The 15,940-nt window shown below is 38.0% G+C and overlaps 1 protein-coding gene across 5 annotated transcripts in view; it reads right to left on the bottom strand.

Moving 5' to 3' along the window:
* Positions 1–15,940, bottom strand: part of CDK7 (cyclin dependent kinase 7) — a 62,024-nt gene that overhangs the window by 24,902 nt on the left and 21,182 nt on the right. For all 5 annotated transcript variants that reach the window (XM_040451524.1, XM_040451515.1, XM_040451508.1 and 2 more), the window contains 2 exons: positions 7,187–7,273; positions 2,917–3,066 (listed from right to left, as the gene is read on the bottom strand). In XM_040451524.1, coding sequence (XP_040307458.1) covers positions 2,917–3,066; positions 7,187–7,273 — 237 coding nt within the window. The remainder of the gene's footprint in view (positions 1–2,916; positions 3,067–7,186; positions 7,274–15,940) is intronic.

The raw sequence follows: 15,940 nt of genomic DNA on the forward strand, positions 1-15,940 counted from the left end.
TACCTTAAGAAAAAGAGACTACCTTGTAATTTTTCTACAGGTGAACAGCCTATATTAAATATGAAATATCCCTAGTTAAGACATGTATAATTCAGCTCTCTATACATAAGGGGCTCTATAGTTCAACATGTAAAGACAAAAACTTGCTTAAAAAGAACTTCAAAGTCTGTCACAACATGTATGTGTATTCAAATTCCAAAGCCTGTAAATACAGATTTTTAAAAATTTTTTAAAAGACGCAACAGGCTGGTAACAATGTATTAAAATCCAACAATTTACCACAATTAAAAATTTTACTGGGAATGAAATGAGCAACGTTATTTCTACATAATACCTGTTCAATGTTCTATGACATGATACTTTCTTTACTTTGGTCCTGAATTCCAATAAAAATAGTTTTATTCTAAATGACAATTTTGTCAAGTTCATACATTATTTGCACAGTACAGTTCAATAGGCACAAAAATTCCTTTTCAATAATCCTTTCAGGAATATAAAGAAATTCATACAAACTTTTCAAGCATTTCCTCTCACAACATTATTTCACATTATTTGCAGTGACAATTTAGAGATTCCTTACTTCAAGAGAGTTGCATTTCTAAATTATGCTTCCAAATCAGCAGTTCCCTAAGTAAATTAAGCTAATCCTGAGCTATCAGAGATTTAAGAAAGGGAGACTATCTCATTGCAACTTTAAGACAGATATTCATGAGTCAAACCCATTTTAAAAAATTCATTATGGGGCACCTGGGTGGCTCAGTCAGTTAAGCATCTGACTTCAGCTCAAGTCATGATCTCACAGTTTGTGGGTTTGAGCCCACCATTGGGCTCTATGCTAACAGCTCAGAGCCTGAAGCCTGCTTCAGGTTCTCTCTCCCACTTGCGTGCACTTTCTCTCTCAAAAACAAATATTTAAAAAATTAAAAAATAAACATTTTTTAAGTAAAAAATTCTATCAAAATATAACCCAAATAAGTTGTACAACTAGTATTTTTCTATACATTTTTATTTACATGTTTTATATTTTGACTTTTACTATTAATGAAAACAACTTTCTAGATAATCTGACCTTATCTCAAATTTCTTATGATGAAGGTAGTGTGTGTGTGTGTGTGTGTGTGTGTGTGTGTGTGTGTATGGAAAGGTTAACGATAAGGTACTTATTTGAAATGAGAAGAGTGCTTCTAATCGTAAAATATCTAGCATGTATGTATGAAGGTAACATGTACTGCCAAAAAGAGAAGGCCTATAGAAGTAAATGCATTAAACAATGATCTGGTAGTCTGTAATAAACTTAAGTGAAAAAATATCTATGTTATATTCTTGGTATATTGTGCACAGATATGAAGACTTATGACATTTCATTTTAATCAGGGTCTTACTTTAATGAAGCCAAATCATTGTACTGTGTTGCATTTCTACACTTCCCTGACACAATTTAAAAAAAAAAAAATTTTTTTTAGTGTTTAATTATTTTTGAGAAAGAGAGACAGAGCCCAAGCAGGGGAGGAGCACAGAAAGGAGACACAGAATCCGAAGCAGGCTCCAGGCTGAGCTGTCAGCACAGAGCCCAACTCGGGGCTCAAACCCATGAACTGTGAGATCATGACCTGAGCTGAAATCAGATGCTCAACCCACTGAGCCACCCAGGCACCCCTCCCTGCCCCAATTTTAAGTGTTTAGGACACTAACCTTTTTTTGTTTTGTGCTTGTTTTTAAAACAAAGACAATGGATTTTTTTCTTTCAAATCTAATGTTCTTTTGTTTTTGTGTTGGACAGTATTTCTTCCTTCTTTTGGAAAAGCAGATATTCTTGGTCTTCTAATTTTTTTGAGTTTGATTCTTATTTCCCTTAAGTTAGGGTCAGTATCGATGTCTGTTCTATTCAGATTATCTTTCTGTCTCTTGTAAGCATACAGTTTTTTCTATTTTCAGGGCACCTGGCTCGCTCAGTCAGAAGAGCATGTGACTTGGATCTCAGGATTTTTAGTTCAAGTCCCACAATGGGTGCAGAGATTACTTAAAATCTTTAGGGGTGACTGGGTGGCTCAGTCAGTTAAGCGTCCAACTCAGGATCTCACAGTTTGTGGGATCAAGCCCCTCATTGGGCTCCGCACCGGCAGCACCAAGCCTGCTTAGGATTCTCTCTCTCTGTCCCTCCCCCGATTCTGATTGCTCCCTCTCTAAAATAAAGCAACTTGAAAATAAAATAAAATCTGGGGTGCCTGGGTGGCTCAGTTGGTTAAGCATCTAACTTGGCTCAGGTCATAACCTCATAGTCTGTGAGTTCAAGGCCCACACTGGGCTCTGTGCTGAAAGCTTGGAGCCTGGAACCTGCTTTGGATTCTCTATGTCCCTCTCTCTACCCTTCCCCTGCTCGAGCTCTGTCTCTCAAAAATAAATAAACATTGAAATAAATAAATAAAATTAAATAAAATCTTTAAGAAAGAAAAAGAAGGAACTATACCATTTTCTCCCCATTATCACTTTCTGACTATGACAATGATCAGCATGCATACCAAGACTGCATTTCATGGGGGAAAAAAACCAGAACACTTTTGGCATTAGGCTTGGCATTAACTGAAATATCATTAATTTAACAAGTACAAAACCATTCTTATTTTTTTCTTCTCTAGGTAAGCTACTTGAAAGCCAATTAATTATGAAATAAATACATATTTATACGTTCCTAAGCAAAAGTAAACTCTCTTGCTGCGTATGCATGATGTAGTTTAATACCAGTCTGAATGGGGCTTGTAGCTTAGGTACAAGATAAAACTTATAACTCCTTAAAACAAAAACACATCTTTACTGTATTTAAAGAATGTTAGAAAATCTTACGATACTCTATTTTATCAGTGTCAGAGTTAAGATTATCATCATATTTCCTAATATAAGAAAGATATGCTAAAATACCTGTGTGGCTGTAATTCGAGTACATGGGTTAAATAAAAATAAGCCTTGTATGAGATCTAACAAGTCGTCTCCTGCTGCAATGAAGATGTGTTGTAACGGGATTCCAGGAAAACTCTTAAATGTCACGAAATCTGGAAGACTACACATGTCCTGTAAAAATATTTATAATTCAAACTTAAGGACTGAAAGTCATATACATCTCAAATGAAGAACTAAAACTGTCAAATGATCTATCTAGAAAATTCCAAGAAATCTATTTAAAAACTCCTAAAATTACTGAGTAAAGCAAGGTTAGAGGATACAGGATAAAGACACAAAAATTGATTGTGGTTCTATATACTGGTAACAAATGTGGATAATGAAATTTAAAATGCCATTTAGAATAATTCAAAAAGAATAATCAAATACATGAAAATCTAACAAAACACACAGGACACTTATACTAAAAGCTACATAACTGAGGTGCCTGCCTGGTTTAGTTGGTGGAGTGCTCAACTCTTGATCTTACAACAGATTGTAAGTTCGAGATGCAAGTTGGGTGTAGAAACTAATTAAAAATAAAATCTTAAAAAAAAAAAAAAATGATGAGGCCTGTCCTATTCATGGATTTGGAGATTCAATTTTGTAAGGATGAGAATTCTCCTCAAAATGATATACGGAGTTGAAGGGAATACTTACCAAAATTCTGACAAAATCACTTTAGATTATTCTAAAATGTATGTGGGAAGGCAAAAGAACTGTAATAGCTATAACAAGTTTGAAAAACAACAGAAGTGGAGGAATCAATCTACCTGATTTCAACACTTAATGCATAGCTACTTTAAGACTGTGGCATTAAGCAGAAGGACAGGTATAGATCAAAGGAACATAAGACAGAACCCAGAAACAGATCCCCACAAATATGCCCAACTCATTGTTTTGATATATTGTCTTATTTTACTCAAATAATAAACCAAATATAAACAGATGTTAAAGACTGGTCTTTAAACATTCTAGTCAACAATGCCATGCTTGCCTATGATCTCAAAGACATAAAACTATATCCACACATCAGTGGTCACCAAAACATTCAGCAGAGCGTCCATAACTGTGAGGCTGTTTGAGAACTCTTTTGACTATTTTTCCAAGCTCTGAGTAACTCCAGGAATCTAAGCAGGGAGAAGAGGAACCAGCTCAATCTTGGCATACTGCCAAAATGTAGCCAATCAAGCTTTAAGTGTCCACCAGCACCTGGGCATTCTCCAGGTTACCAACAAATTAGGCCATGGTTCCAGGATGGAAAGTCCAGTGCCCCAGACAGCTGCTGAGTCTACCCAACTGACTTTTTTTTTTTAATGTTTATTTTTGAGAGAGAAACAATGTAAGCAGGGGAGGGACAGAGAGAGAGAGGGAGACACAGAATCCGAAGCAGGCTCCAGGCTCTGAGCGGTCAGCACAGAGCCCGACTTGAACCCATGAAGTGGGAGATCATGACCTGAGCCAAAGTCAGACTGTGAACCGACTGAGCTATCCAGGCGCCAACTGATTTTTGACAACAATGCAAAGCAATTCGATGGAAAGATAGGCTTTTCAACAAATGGTGCTAAAGCAACTGGACCATACACAAGCCAAAAAAAAAAAAGACCTTTCATCAAAGTCTCACACCTCATACAAAAATTAACTCAAAAAGGATCACATATTGAAATGACAAATGGAAAACTATAAAACTATTTACAGTTTTAACTTTTTTTATAGTTTTGTCGAAAAATCTTTGAGATAGGCAAAGAGTTCCTTAACGTGACATCAAAACAAGGATTTGTAAAAGGACAAACTGATAAAATAGACTTCATCAGAATTAAAAACCAAACAATCCAATCACAAAATGGGGACCTGGCCGGCTCAGTGGGTAGAGCATGTGACTCTTGATTTCAGGATGGTGAGTTCGAGCCCCATGTTAGGTACAAAGATTACTTAAAAAAATCATTAAAATACAATTCATTGAAAAAATGGGAAAAAAACATGAAGAGACATTTAACTAAAGATATACAGATGGCCAATAAGCACATGAAAACATATCCAACACCATCAGTTATTAGCGAAATAATTAAAATCACAATGAACTGTCACTACACAACCATCAGAACACTTGAAATAAAAAAGTGACAACACCAAATGCTGGAGAGGATGCAGAGAAAATGGGTTACTCATTTATGGCTGGTAAGAATATAAAATGGTACAGCCAGTCTGCAAAACAAATTAGCAGTTTTTAAATTAACTACACAGCTACCATAGAGGTCAGCAACTGCTCTCCTGAGCATTTAGTCTAGAGAAATAAAGGCTTATTTTTATACAAAAAAACCCACAAAAAACAAAAAACAAAAACAAACAAAACCCTACACATAATGTTTATAGGAGCTTTATTTTTAACAGCCCCAACTGGAAACAACGAAGGAGTGAATGGTTAAACACACTGTGGTACATACATACCATTCAGCAATAAAAATGAACAAATTACTGATATATACAACCTGGATGAATCTCCAAAGAATTATGCTGAATGTGAAAAAAGGCAAACCTAAAAAGTTACATAGTATGCGATTCTAGTTCTATTCTGGAAATGACAAAGTTACAGAAGGGAGAACAGATTAGTGATTGCCAGGGATTAAAGAGGGAGTGGGAATGGAAGCAAAGTAGGTATGGCTAAAAAAGGGCAACATAAAGGATCTTTGTGGTGATGCCCCTGTATGTTAATCCTATCAACGTCAGCATGCTGGTCATGATATTGTACTAAGTTTGTATGAACCTGGATAAAGAGTTCAAGGAATATCTCAATTATCTCTTACAACTAAAATCTACAATCATCTCAAAATAAGTATAATTTTCAAAAATCTAAGGAAAATATCAGGAAAGCAGTTACTGTTTAGCAAATCATGTCTGGGGCGCATGGGTGGCTCAGGTGTTAACCACTTCAGGTGAGGTCTTGATCTCACAGCTCATGAGTTCGAGCCCCACGATGGGTTCTGTGCTGTCAGCTCAGAGCCTGGAGCCTGCTTCTGCGTCTTCCTCTCTGTCCCTCCCCTACTTGCATTCTGTCTCTGTCTTGCTCTCAAAAATAAATAAACATTAAAACAATTAAAAAAAATAAAGACAAAAAATCATGTCTAAGAGGGGAAAAAAGAAAACATGTCTAAGAGAAAAGTACTGTACAGAGTAACATGAACATGGCTCTGGAGTCGGCCAGATCTACATTGCACTCCTAGCTCTGACACTGTGTGGTCTTGGGTAAGTTATTTATCCTCAGTAAACCTCAGTTGTCTCAAATAAACTGGGACTAACAGTACCTACTTCATAGGATTGTTGGGAAAATGACATATAATTTATGAAAAGCCTGTCATGATGGCATATAATGTGTTTAATAAATGATAGCTACTAAAGCATGTTTTACAATGAGTACATATAGCAAACTTTCAATTAGAAAGTTGAGGAAGTAACAGCACAAAAAAAACTCCTTACACTAAATTTCAGCCTCAGATAATTTTATCAGTTTTAACCAGAAGGCAGAGTCTGATTAAAATTTATCTTTTGTAGTAGTTATTTATTCCCCAGGAGATGGGGCTATCACAGGAAGGAAAATCTAAAGGTTTACAGTTTTAATTTAAGAATAGTCAAGGGAGATTATCTTACTAAACTATGATATATATACAATTTAGCAACTTAAATTGGTGTAAATTTTACTCACGACTTAAGATTTCTTTTTTGTAGACAACATAATGGATTAAAAATATGCACAATACTGAGACATCTTAACTGTTAGTGAAAATTCTACAAATACACCCTAAATCCACCAAGATGTTGATGAACAAACATGAATACCCATTAAAATAAAATATGCAGCTATTAAAAACAAAAACGTCAGAATGAAAAAGAAAAAGGTCAGTTATAAACGTTAAGTAAAAAGATCAAGTTGGTGGCAAAAAGTTTATATGGCATGATCCTATTTTTATTAAAGAAAAGATAAAATATGTAATTGTGTAAGTATATGTTTATGTATGTATCTTCACAGCAAGACGTTCCACCAAACTGACAGTGATTAACCCTGGGATGGAGGAAGGGCAACATGTACGTGGGAGGCTGGATACCATACCACAATTTTAACTTTCTACTTGGTATAAATTTTGCAGAGTATATATTACTAGTAAATTAAGACGTGAATACATTTCTTTAAGAAATACCTACATGACAACAACATATAGAATCCTAACTACATTAAAGAACATGTATGAAGGCTTACAGGCCACTGTTCCTCAGTTGGTGTGCCCAAAGTTTCAAATATTCTTGTTAGTTGATCAAGATCTGAATCTCCTGGCAAAAAAGGAACCTGAAAGAGAGCAAGACACAGGTATTTCAAGGTGTTTTGTAATAGTTACACAAGTAATACTGTAAACTTAATAAGAAAAACTAAACTGTAACAAAAATCAAAATGTAGTTTGAGGTGTACTGGATTATGGCATTATGTCCTACACTGCCAACCAAGTAAACAGTACCATCCTGCTCATTTTATTCACTCTTTAATAATCACCATGTACATGATCTCACAGTTCATGGGACCAAGCCCCACTTCGAGCTCTGCGCTGGCAGCTCAGAGCCTGCTTGGGATTCTCTCTTTTTGCTACTCCCTCGCTCATGTGCACTCTCCCTATCTCTGTCCCTCTCTCAATAAATAAATAAACATTAAAAAAAAAAAAAAAACACACCATGTAATAGGCACTGTGCTAATTAACTAAGCCCTAGGTATTTAAAGAAGGGAACAAGACAGTCCTCACTTTCCTATGGGGTAGATGTGGGGAATGCTGGTAATATAAATAAGGGGGTCTTTACAAGATGATGTTTTCAGTGAGTACAGATTCTAGCCCACACAGAATAGCACCTAACCCACTTTAGCTATGTCAAGGAAGGCATCCTAGAGGAAGCAGCAGTGAAAGCTGAAAGATGAAAAAGAGTCAGAGGAAAAGTCTAAAATAGAGGAAAACTATTCTAGCTAAAGTGAAGGAGAGCAAAGGCTGGCAGGCAGGCAGAACATATTTACATTACAATCCAATTTATATAATATCTTGGCATGCTAATTCTCTGAAGAGGTATAATGATGAACTTTAAAAGGTAAGTGATTGGGGCGCCTGGGTGGCGCAGTCGGTTAAACGTCCGACTTCAGCCAGGTCACGATCTCGCGGTCCATGAGTTCAAGCCCCGCGTCAGGCTCTGGGCTGATGGCTCAGAGCCTGGAGCCTGTTTCCGATTCTGTGTCTCCCTCTCTCTCTGCCCCTCCCCCGTTCATGCTTTGTCTCTCTCTGTCCCAAAAATAAATAAACGTTGAAAAAAAAAAATAAAAAAATAAAAGGTAAGTGATTACAAGTTAAAAATTAGAAGCTAATAAATAATTAAAATCCTTGCTATATATAGACACTACTTTCCAATTCATTCTCAAACATCTGTGTAAATATACAGAAAAGTAAAAAAGAATTTACTGTGAATAACAGGCCTTTCACAGTTAAACGCCTTCAAAAGTTTATAAACTCAATGAAAAGACCAGATTAAGTACCAGGTCTCCAACACTTCTACTGTGGACCACTACCAATTGCCCCCAACACTGCCAAAAAAGCATTTAACTCCGCCAGTTATCAATTTACTCGAGCTCACCCTTTTTGCCTTCTCTGAGAAAATAGATGTAGGTCTTTAACTATTGTCCTTTTGGGGGCTCCTGGGTGGCTCGGTCAGTTAAGCATCTGACTCTGGCTCAGGTCCTGATTCACAGTTCATGAGCTCAAGCCCCGCTTCAAGTGAGCCCTGCTTCTTTCTCTCCCTCCTTTTCTCTGACCCTCATGGGATTCTCTCTCTCTCCCTCTCTCTGCCCCTCACCCATTTGTGCCCTCTCTCTCTCAAAAAAAAACCACAAAAAACAAAAACGTATTTTTCTTTTGCCAGCTGAAGCTCTGACAATGGAGGCTGCTGGAGGAATATTATAGGAAGAAGACTTTTGCTTCCCAGTTCCAGCTCGCTGGGCCAGCACACCCCCTACAGTACTCTGAGCTTCTCTAGCAACAGGTTCCTGCCACTGTGGGCAGTTTCTTCATTGCCCAATGCACAGAGCAGCTTCCCTCTAGAGAGGGTTGAGTAGCAGAGTGCCTCCAGAAAACCTCCCCTGAACAGCTTTCCTCCACATGCAAAAGAAAAGATTTCCAACAAGTTCTGCCAACACAGCTCCACGGCAACTTCTATGTCATCCAGCGAGACACAGTGTGTGCCCTTTTCATTTTTTTTTTTTAATGTTTTATTTTTGAAGGAGAGAGGGAGACAGAGCATGAGCGGGGGAGGAGCAGAGAGAGAGGGAGACAGAATTTGAAGCAGGCTCCAGGCTCTAAGCTGTCAGCACAGAGCCCGATGCAGGGCTCGAACCCACAAACTGTGAGATCATGACCTGAGCTGAAGTTGGATGCTCAACCGACTGAGCCACCCAGGCACCCCTAGTGTGTGCCCTTTTCAACAAGGTCTAGATCTCAGTCCTTGGGTCCTCTTCCTTGGGTGCTCTATCTCAGTGCTAGGGTGGTTGCTCCTTCTGTGTGCTATTCCTACATTCTTCAGAATTCAGAGTAACTTTCTATTAGTCAACCTTCATTATTCCAATTTCTTATAACTAATTCTTTATATTAAACTCCCCTCTTTAAATTAATGTGTGGTTTCTTTTTTCTGACTGGATCCAGATTTAATACAACTCCTATGTATAACATTACACTATTATATACATGAAATGTGTACCCAGAAAAAGAAACTTGAACTTATATTAAATAACGTTTTGCAAGTATTTTTAGGCATGCTATTTCTTCTCATACCTCAAAATATTATCTCCTACTTTGCAGACTAATGATGTAAAAACTGTACTCAAGGGACACTCGTCATGATAGCCTTAGTTTCATGGGCAAGCTGGCACTTTAATTATGTTTTTAAGAATGAGTGTTTAGGTATGATGTAAAGTATTTTTTTTAAGTTTATTTTTGAGAGATATAGAGTGCATGGGCATGTATGTGCATGTGCAAAAGACAGCAGGGGAAGAGCAGAGAAAGACGGAAAGAGGGAGAGAGGGAGAGAGGGAGAGAGGGCTTAACTGAATGAGCCACCTAGGTGCCCTTAAATTTTTTTTAAGTATTTATTTAAAGTAATCTCAGGGCGCCTGGGGGGCTCAGTCGGTTAAGCAACCAACTTCAGCTCAGGTCATGATCTCGCAGTTTGTGAGTTGGAGCCCTGAGTCAGGCTCTGCGCTGACAGCTCAGAGCCTGGAGCCCATTTCTGATTCTGTGTCTCCCTCTCTCTCTCTGCCCCTCCCCCACTCACGCTCTCCTTTTCCTTCAAAAATAAAGTTAAAAAAAATTTTTTTTTAAACGTAATCTCTACACCCAATGTGGGGCTCAAACTCATGACCTTGAGATCAAGAGTCGTCGGAAGCTCCTCCAATAGGTCCAGCCAGATACCCCATGATGTGAAAATTTTAAATCATAATGGGCTACCTAATGTGTGAACTTTGGATGTCTATTTGAATAAACCATAAAAGACATTTATGACAAAAAGTGGGAAATCTGAACACAGGGTACTAATTTATCCTTTTTTTCTCCCAGATTTCTGGGATTTGTGGCATAAAAAGTATGGTGTGAGAGAATAATAAAATAAAGCTGGTCATGTGTTCAAAGCTGGTGAAGCTGGCTGGTGGGTACACTGACGCTCATTTTACTATGTTCTGTGATTTTGCATGTTTAAAAATATAAATACTAAAAAGGCATTTTTCTCCTAAAGGAAGAGTTGCTTTGGAACTAGAACTGGAAACATTTTCTTTTGTATTATTAATACATACACCGTGTTCAAATATTAATAGACTCAGAATAAAAATTGTGAGTCTTTGACCCATCACCCTAATTTATTACTATATAACTTTTGTTCAGTGCCAACTTTGTATTAAATTTCCCTTCTTGTACAATAATTTGGTTTCCCTAGGGGAGCCTGGCTGGCTCAGTGGGTTAGGCAACCGACTCTGGATTTTTTAGCTCAGTTCATAATTTCACAGTCATGGGATCAAGCCCCGAGTCAAGCTTCTCACTGAGTATGGAGCCTGCTTGGGATTCTCTCTCCCCACCCTCCCCCCCCCCCCCGACCCTTCCCTGCTTGTGCGCACACATGCTCTCTCTGAAAATAACTAAGCTTGAAAAATAAAGTAACTTGGCTTTTCTAGAGGTAAGAATTTCTTATCCCCCCTCACTTCAACTTTTCCCACTGTTTTCCTATGGCAACTTAGTTTGTACCAAAGGGTAAGATTCCAGTTATTCAATAAAATTTCTATATGATCAAATCTATCAAAATCCATTAGTTCCATTTTTTTCCCCAGGGACTGCCCTGCTGAATCTCTCATCCCACCTGCTACAATCTGGACTAGTTGCTCACTGGGCCTGATACACATCTGTTTCCTCAGAACTTCTTTTCACTATTAAATGGGGGAATTCTATTCATCCCTTTTCTGTTCAACCTCATGCTCCCTGGATGCCACTTCTTTTTCTTGATTTACTCATGTAACAGTAGAGCATATCTACCAATAAATTCCCAAGAAAGGAAGTAGATATAAAATTTTTAGTGTAATAAATTGTATTTATTCTCAGAGCAAACTCAAAATACAAACGGTAACAGAATTCTATGCTGAAAATCATTTTCCAGAATGCATGAGTAGTTCAGTCAGTTAAGTGTCCGACTTTTGATTTCAGTTCAGGTCATGATCTCACACTTGGTGTCGAGCCCCTTGTTAGGCTCTGTGCTGAGCCTGCTTAGCATTCTCTCTCTCTCCCACCCCACCCACACCCTCCACCCTGCTCGCACTCCCTCTCAAAATAAACACACACAAAAAAAGAAAATCATTTTCTTTCACAATGTGTTCTATAGTCTTCCAGATTTCAACGTTGCTGTTGAGAAATCGGACACTCTTTTCTGTCACTCTCTTCCCTAATCCTTCATTATGGTTTCTGTGTAACCTTTGTTTTCCCTCTCTATGGAAATAAAATCTTTGTCTTCTACTCTGGCACTCATAAATTTCATAATGTGCCTTGGCATGGGTCTTAAATACTGTTTTTTGTTTTGTTTTGTTTTCTGAGAGAGGTAACAAGTGAGTGAAGGTACAAAGAGAGGGAGAGAAAGAGAATCCTATGAGGGGCAGAGAGAGAGAGAGACAGAGAGAGAGAGACAAGTGGGATCGAGCTCCCCCAAAGTGTGACCTGAATTCAGGAACCTCGAGATCATGACCTGAGCCGAAGTCAGATGCTTAACCGACTGAGCCAGCCAGGCAACCGAGTCTTTTTTCATTCACTGTGCAGGGTCTTTTTGGCACTTTGAGTCAATTCACACCTATCATTGCTGGATTGTTTTCTTGTGAATTTCCTATCCTACATTTACTTTGTTCTTTTTTGCTATATTCTAGGATCAATCCTGGATCACTCTGCTAATTTTCTCTTTTGGTTTTACATGATGAAAGAATTCTTGAGCTTACTTTTCCAGTCTTTCCACTGTTATTGTTTGCTTTTATCTTATTTGAAAAGGTTCAAGTATCCCTTATTCTTACATTGTTCCCTTAGGAAGAGTATCATGTTCTTGTTTTACAGATATAGTACTATTCTCTTAGTTCTCTGATGATGTGGGGGTGGAGGGTTAATTTTCTTCTGCTACCTTTTTCCCAAGTTTCTTTTTGGTTAGTCTGTCTTTCTAGCTGGATGTTTTCATCAAATATCTGGAAATCCTTGGTAACTATGTGGTAGTCATTGGCTAACCATTCATATTTAAAGGTAAGGTAATAAAAACTCCTGGGCTTTCTCTAAAAAGAATGGGTGGGATGTTTAATGCCAGTTATCTGTGGGTCTATCCTCTGGGACCATTCGGTTCTTCCACTAAAGGATCTTCTGATCTTTTGCCTGGGTTAAAGAGTTACTACAGGTTATTACAAAAGCTATGAGGGTTCTGGGAGCTAAGCATGGGACTAAATTGAAGGTTTTACTGTTCAGTATATGACTTTCATGTAATTTGTATGTTTTCACCCTAGCAACTCACCCACATCCTCCACTATGTCTAAGGACAGCTACGTGTGGAGACTTGTGTTTAAATTTCTTTAGACAAACCTATCTCTAGTGGAGGGATAAGTTAGGTGTAAGTCTGGATGGAGGAAGGGAAGTGACCTGGCTGTGTTGGAGACCTTGGTATTAATTGTTCCATATGTAAGTTTCTCAACCAACCCCAGTTTTTAGTCTGACACTTCATTATTGCCATCAATGATCACAAGTGCTTCTCACTAACTAAGCCACTTCAAGATTCTGTGTGTTAAGCGCATACTGCCTCCAGCTGGCATCTTTTTCTGATAATTTCTAGCCTTTCTTCATTTCTGTTTTCACATCTTCTGGCATAGTGTTATGGGCATCTATCTCCTAGTTTCAAACATGGCATTTAAATATATTTTGAGAGGGGCGCCTAGGTGGCTCAGTCGGTTGAGTGTCCGACTTCGGCTCAGGTCATGATCTCACGGTCTGTGAGTTCGAGCCCCGCGTCGGGCTCTGGGCTGACAGCTCAGAGCCTGGAGCCTGTTTCTGATTCTGTGTCTCCCTCTCTCTGACCCTCCCCCGTTCATGCTCTGTCTCTCCCTGTCTCAAAAAAAAATATATATATATATATATACATATATATATTTTTTTTTTTTTTTTGAGAGATTATTTATAAGCGGGGGTGTTGCCCTGCCATCTCAAAAATCTTTAAGATATAATTACTACTTTATTTTGAAAATGTCTTCCCTATATTAAACATCAAAGCAATTTGACTAAGAAATGCACCGTCATGGAGCACCTGGGTGGCTCAGTTGGTTAAGCATCCAACTTCGGCTCAGGTCATGATCTCACGGTTGTGGGTTCAAGTCCCATGTTGGGCCCTGTGCTGACAGCTTAGAACCTAGAATCTGCTTCGGATTCTGTGTTTCCCTCTCTCTACCTCCCCCACTTGCACTCTGTCTCTCTCAAAAATAAACAGGGGCGCCTGGGTGGCTCAGTCAGATGAGTGCCTGACTGCAACTCGGGTCATGATCTCACAGTTTGTGAGTTCAAGCCCTGAGTCGTGCTCTGTGCTTATGGCTCAAAGCCCGGAACCTGCTTCTGATTCTGTCTTCCTCTCTCTCTGCCTCTTTCTCTTCTGCTTACACTTTGGCTTGCTCTCTCTCAAAAATAAAAATAAAAAAAGAAAACATTAAAAAAATAAACATGTTAAAAAAAAAAAAAAAGAAATGCACTGTCATCTCTGAGCAGGTAGTGGGTCCAGTATGTAACCCACGACAAATCAATGTGGTTTTTTTTTTTTTCTAGTCATGAATAACTACTTCTGGTTTTCATTTAGTAATTTCAATGGCTATATTTAATACTATGTATAATACATATAAGTCCATATCAGGGCTCTTTTCCAATCTCGTTCTTAATAGCTAATAGTCTTAACCAATTTTCATTTGCTAAATATGGAATTTGGGCTAGTGAGTCATCCATATTTAGTTAACACAACTGTATAATGTTCAGATAATATATCTACATATTACAAACACAAACATTAAGCCTGTGCTTATTGTTTTTTCCTGTTCTAAAACACCTTCTTAGAGGATACCAAAATTTCACCAACACACAATTGTGACTAAGCATGTGAATGAAATCTTTTTAGTTTTAGGAAAAAGAATCAAATTAATCCTAAAAGGAAGAGAGATGCTGACTCCAAGAGTACTAAGATTAAGGAAACCAAGAGGGACATCCCTCTGGTTCTTTTCAATTTGATGCCATTCATGAAATCTTTTATTCATTTTATTTTTTTAAATGTTTATTTTTGAGAGAGAGAGAGAGAGAGAGAGAGAGAGAGAGAGAGAGAGAGAGAAAGAGAGTGAGTGGGAGAGCAACAGAGAGAGTGGGAGACACAGAATCTGAAATAGGCTCCAGGCTCTGAGCTGTCAGCCCAGAGCCTGATGTGGGGCTCTAACCCACAAACCATGAGATCATGACCTGAGCCAAAGTTGGATGCTTAACCAACTGAGCCACCCAGGCGCCCCATGAAATCTCTTCTTAAACTGAGTTCATATTCATAAAAAAAAAAAAAAAAAAAAATTATAATGGAGAAATTTATTTTTTCTTTCTCATGTCTTTATAGGGAGGCAGGGTTCATAAACCAAATATTAGAAGACTGGCAATGTTTTAATGCAATAGGCATAATCAACAATATAGTTCTTGAATAACTAGCACACTTTAGCCTCTAGCACCTTGTATACCAATGAGTCTATACAAAACCAACTGATGAAAACTGTGGTCTGAGCTAATACAGGTCAAATGAAGTATTAGAATAACAGAGTGAAGCCAACAGGTCTGGATCCTGATCATTTAAATGAAACGAAAGAAGAGCAGGCAGTAATTGGTCGATCAACCTTTGTATCACCATATTATCCCTAGAGAAGGCTTTAACACAGGCCTGAAAGATGCTCAGTGTCCTCATGTAAGGCATAAAATGTTCTTCCCAAACTACAGACTTCTTTATAAACTAAAATGATATCCTTGAAACTATCTAGATCAGATATAAGACAGTTGCTCACTAGTTAATATCCCAGCTTAGATTTTCTATTAATCATTGTCTCAAAATATGATTATGAAAAAAAACATAAGAAGATCATAAATTAAATGGGTTCTTTTTCATTTAATAATCACAGAGGATGTTAAGACCGCAGATCAATTTGCTTCTAAAATGATTTAATGGCACAAAAACCGACACATAGACCAATGGAATAGAATAGAAACCCCAGAACTAGACCCACAAACGTATGGCCAACTCATCTTTGACAAAGCAGGAAAGAACATCCAATGGAAAAAAGACAGTCTCTTTAACAAATGGTGCTGGGAGAACTGGACAGCAACATGCAGAAGGTTGAAACTAGACCACTTTCTCACACCATTCACAAAAATAAACT

Source organism: Herpailurus yagouaroundi, unplaced genomic scaffold (assembly GCF_014898765.1).
Source record: "Herpailurus yagouaroundi ecotype Mexico unplaced genomic scaffold, PumYag 29, whole genome shotgun sequence".
Lineage (NCBI taxonomy): Eukaryota > Metazoa > Chordata > Mammalia > Carnivora > Felidae > Herpailurus > Herpailurus yagouaroundi.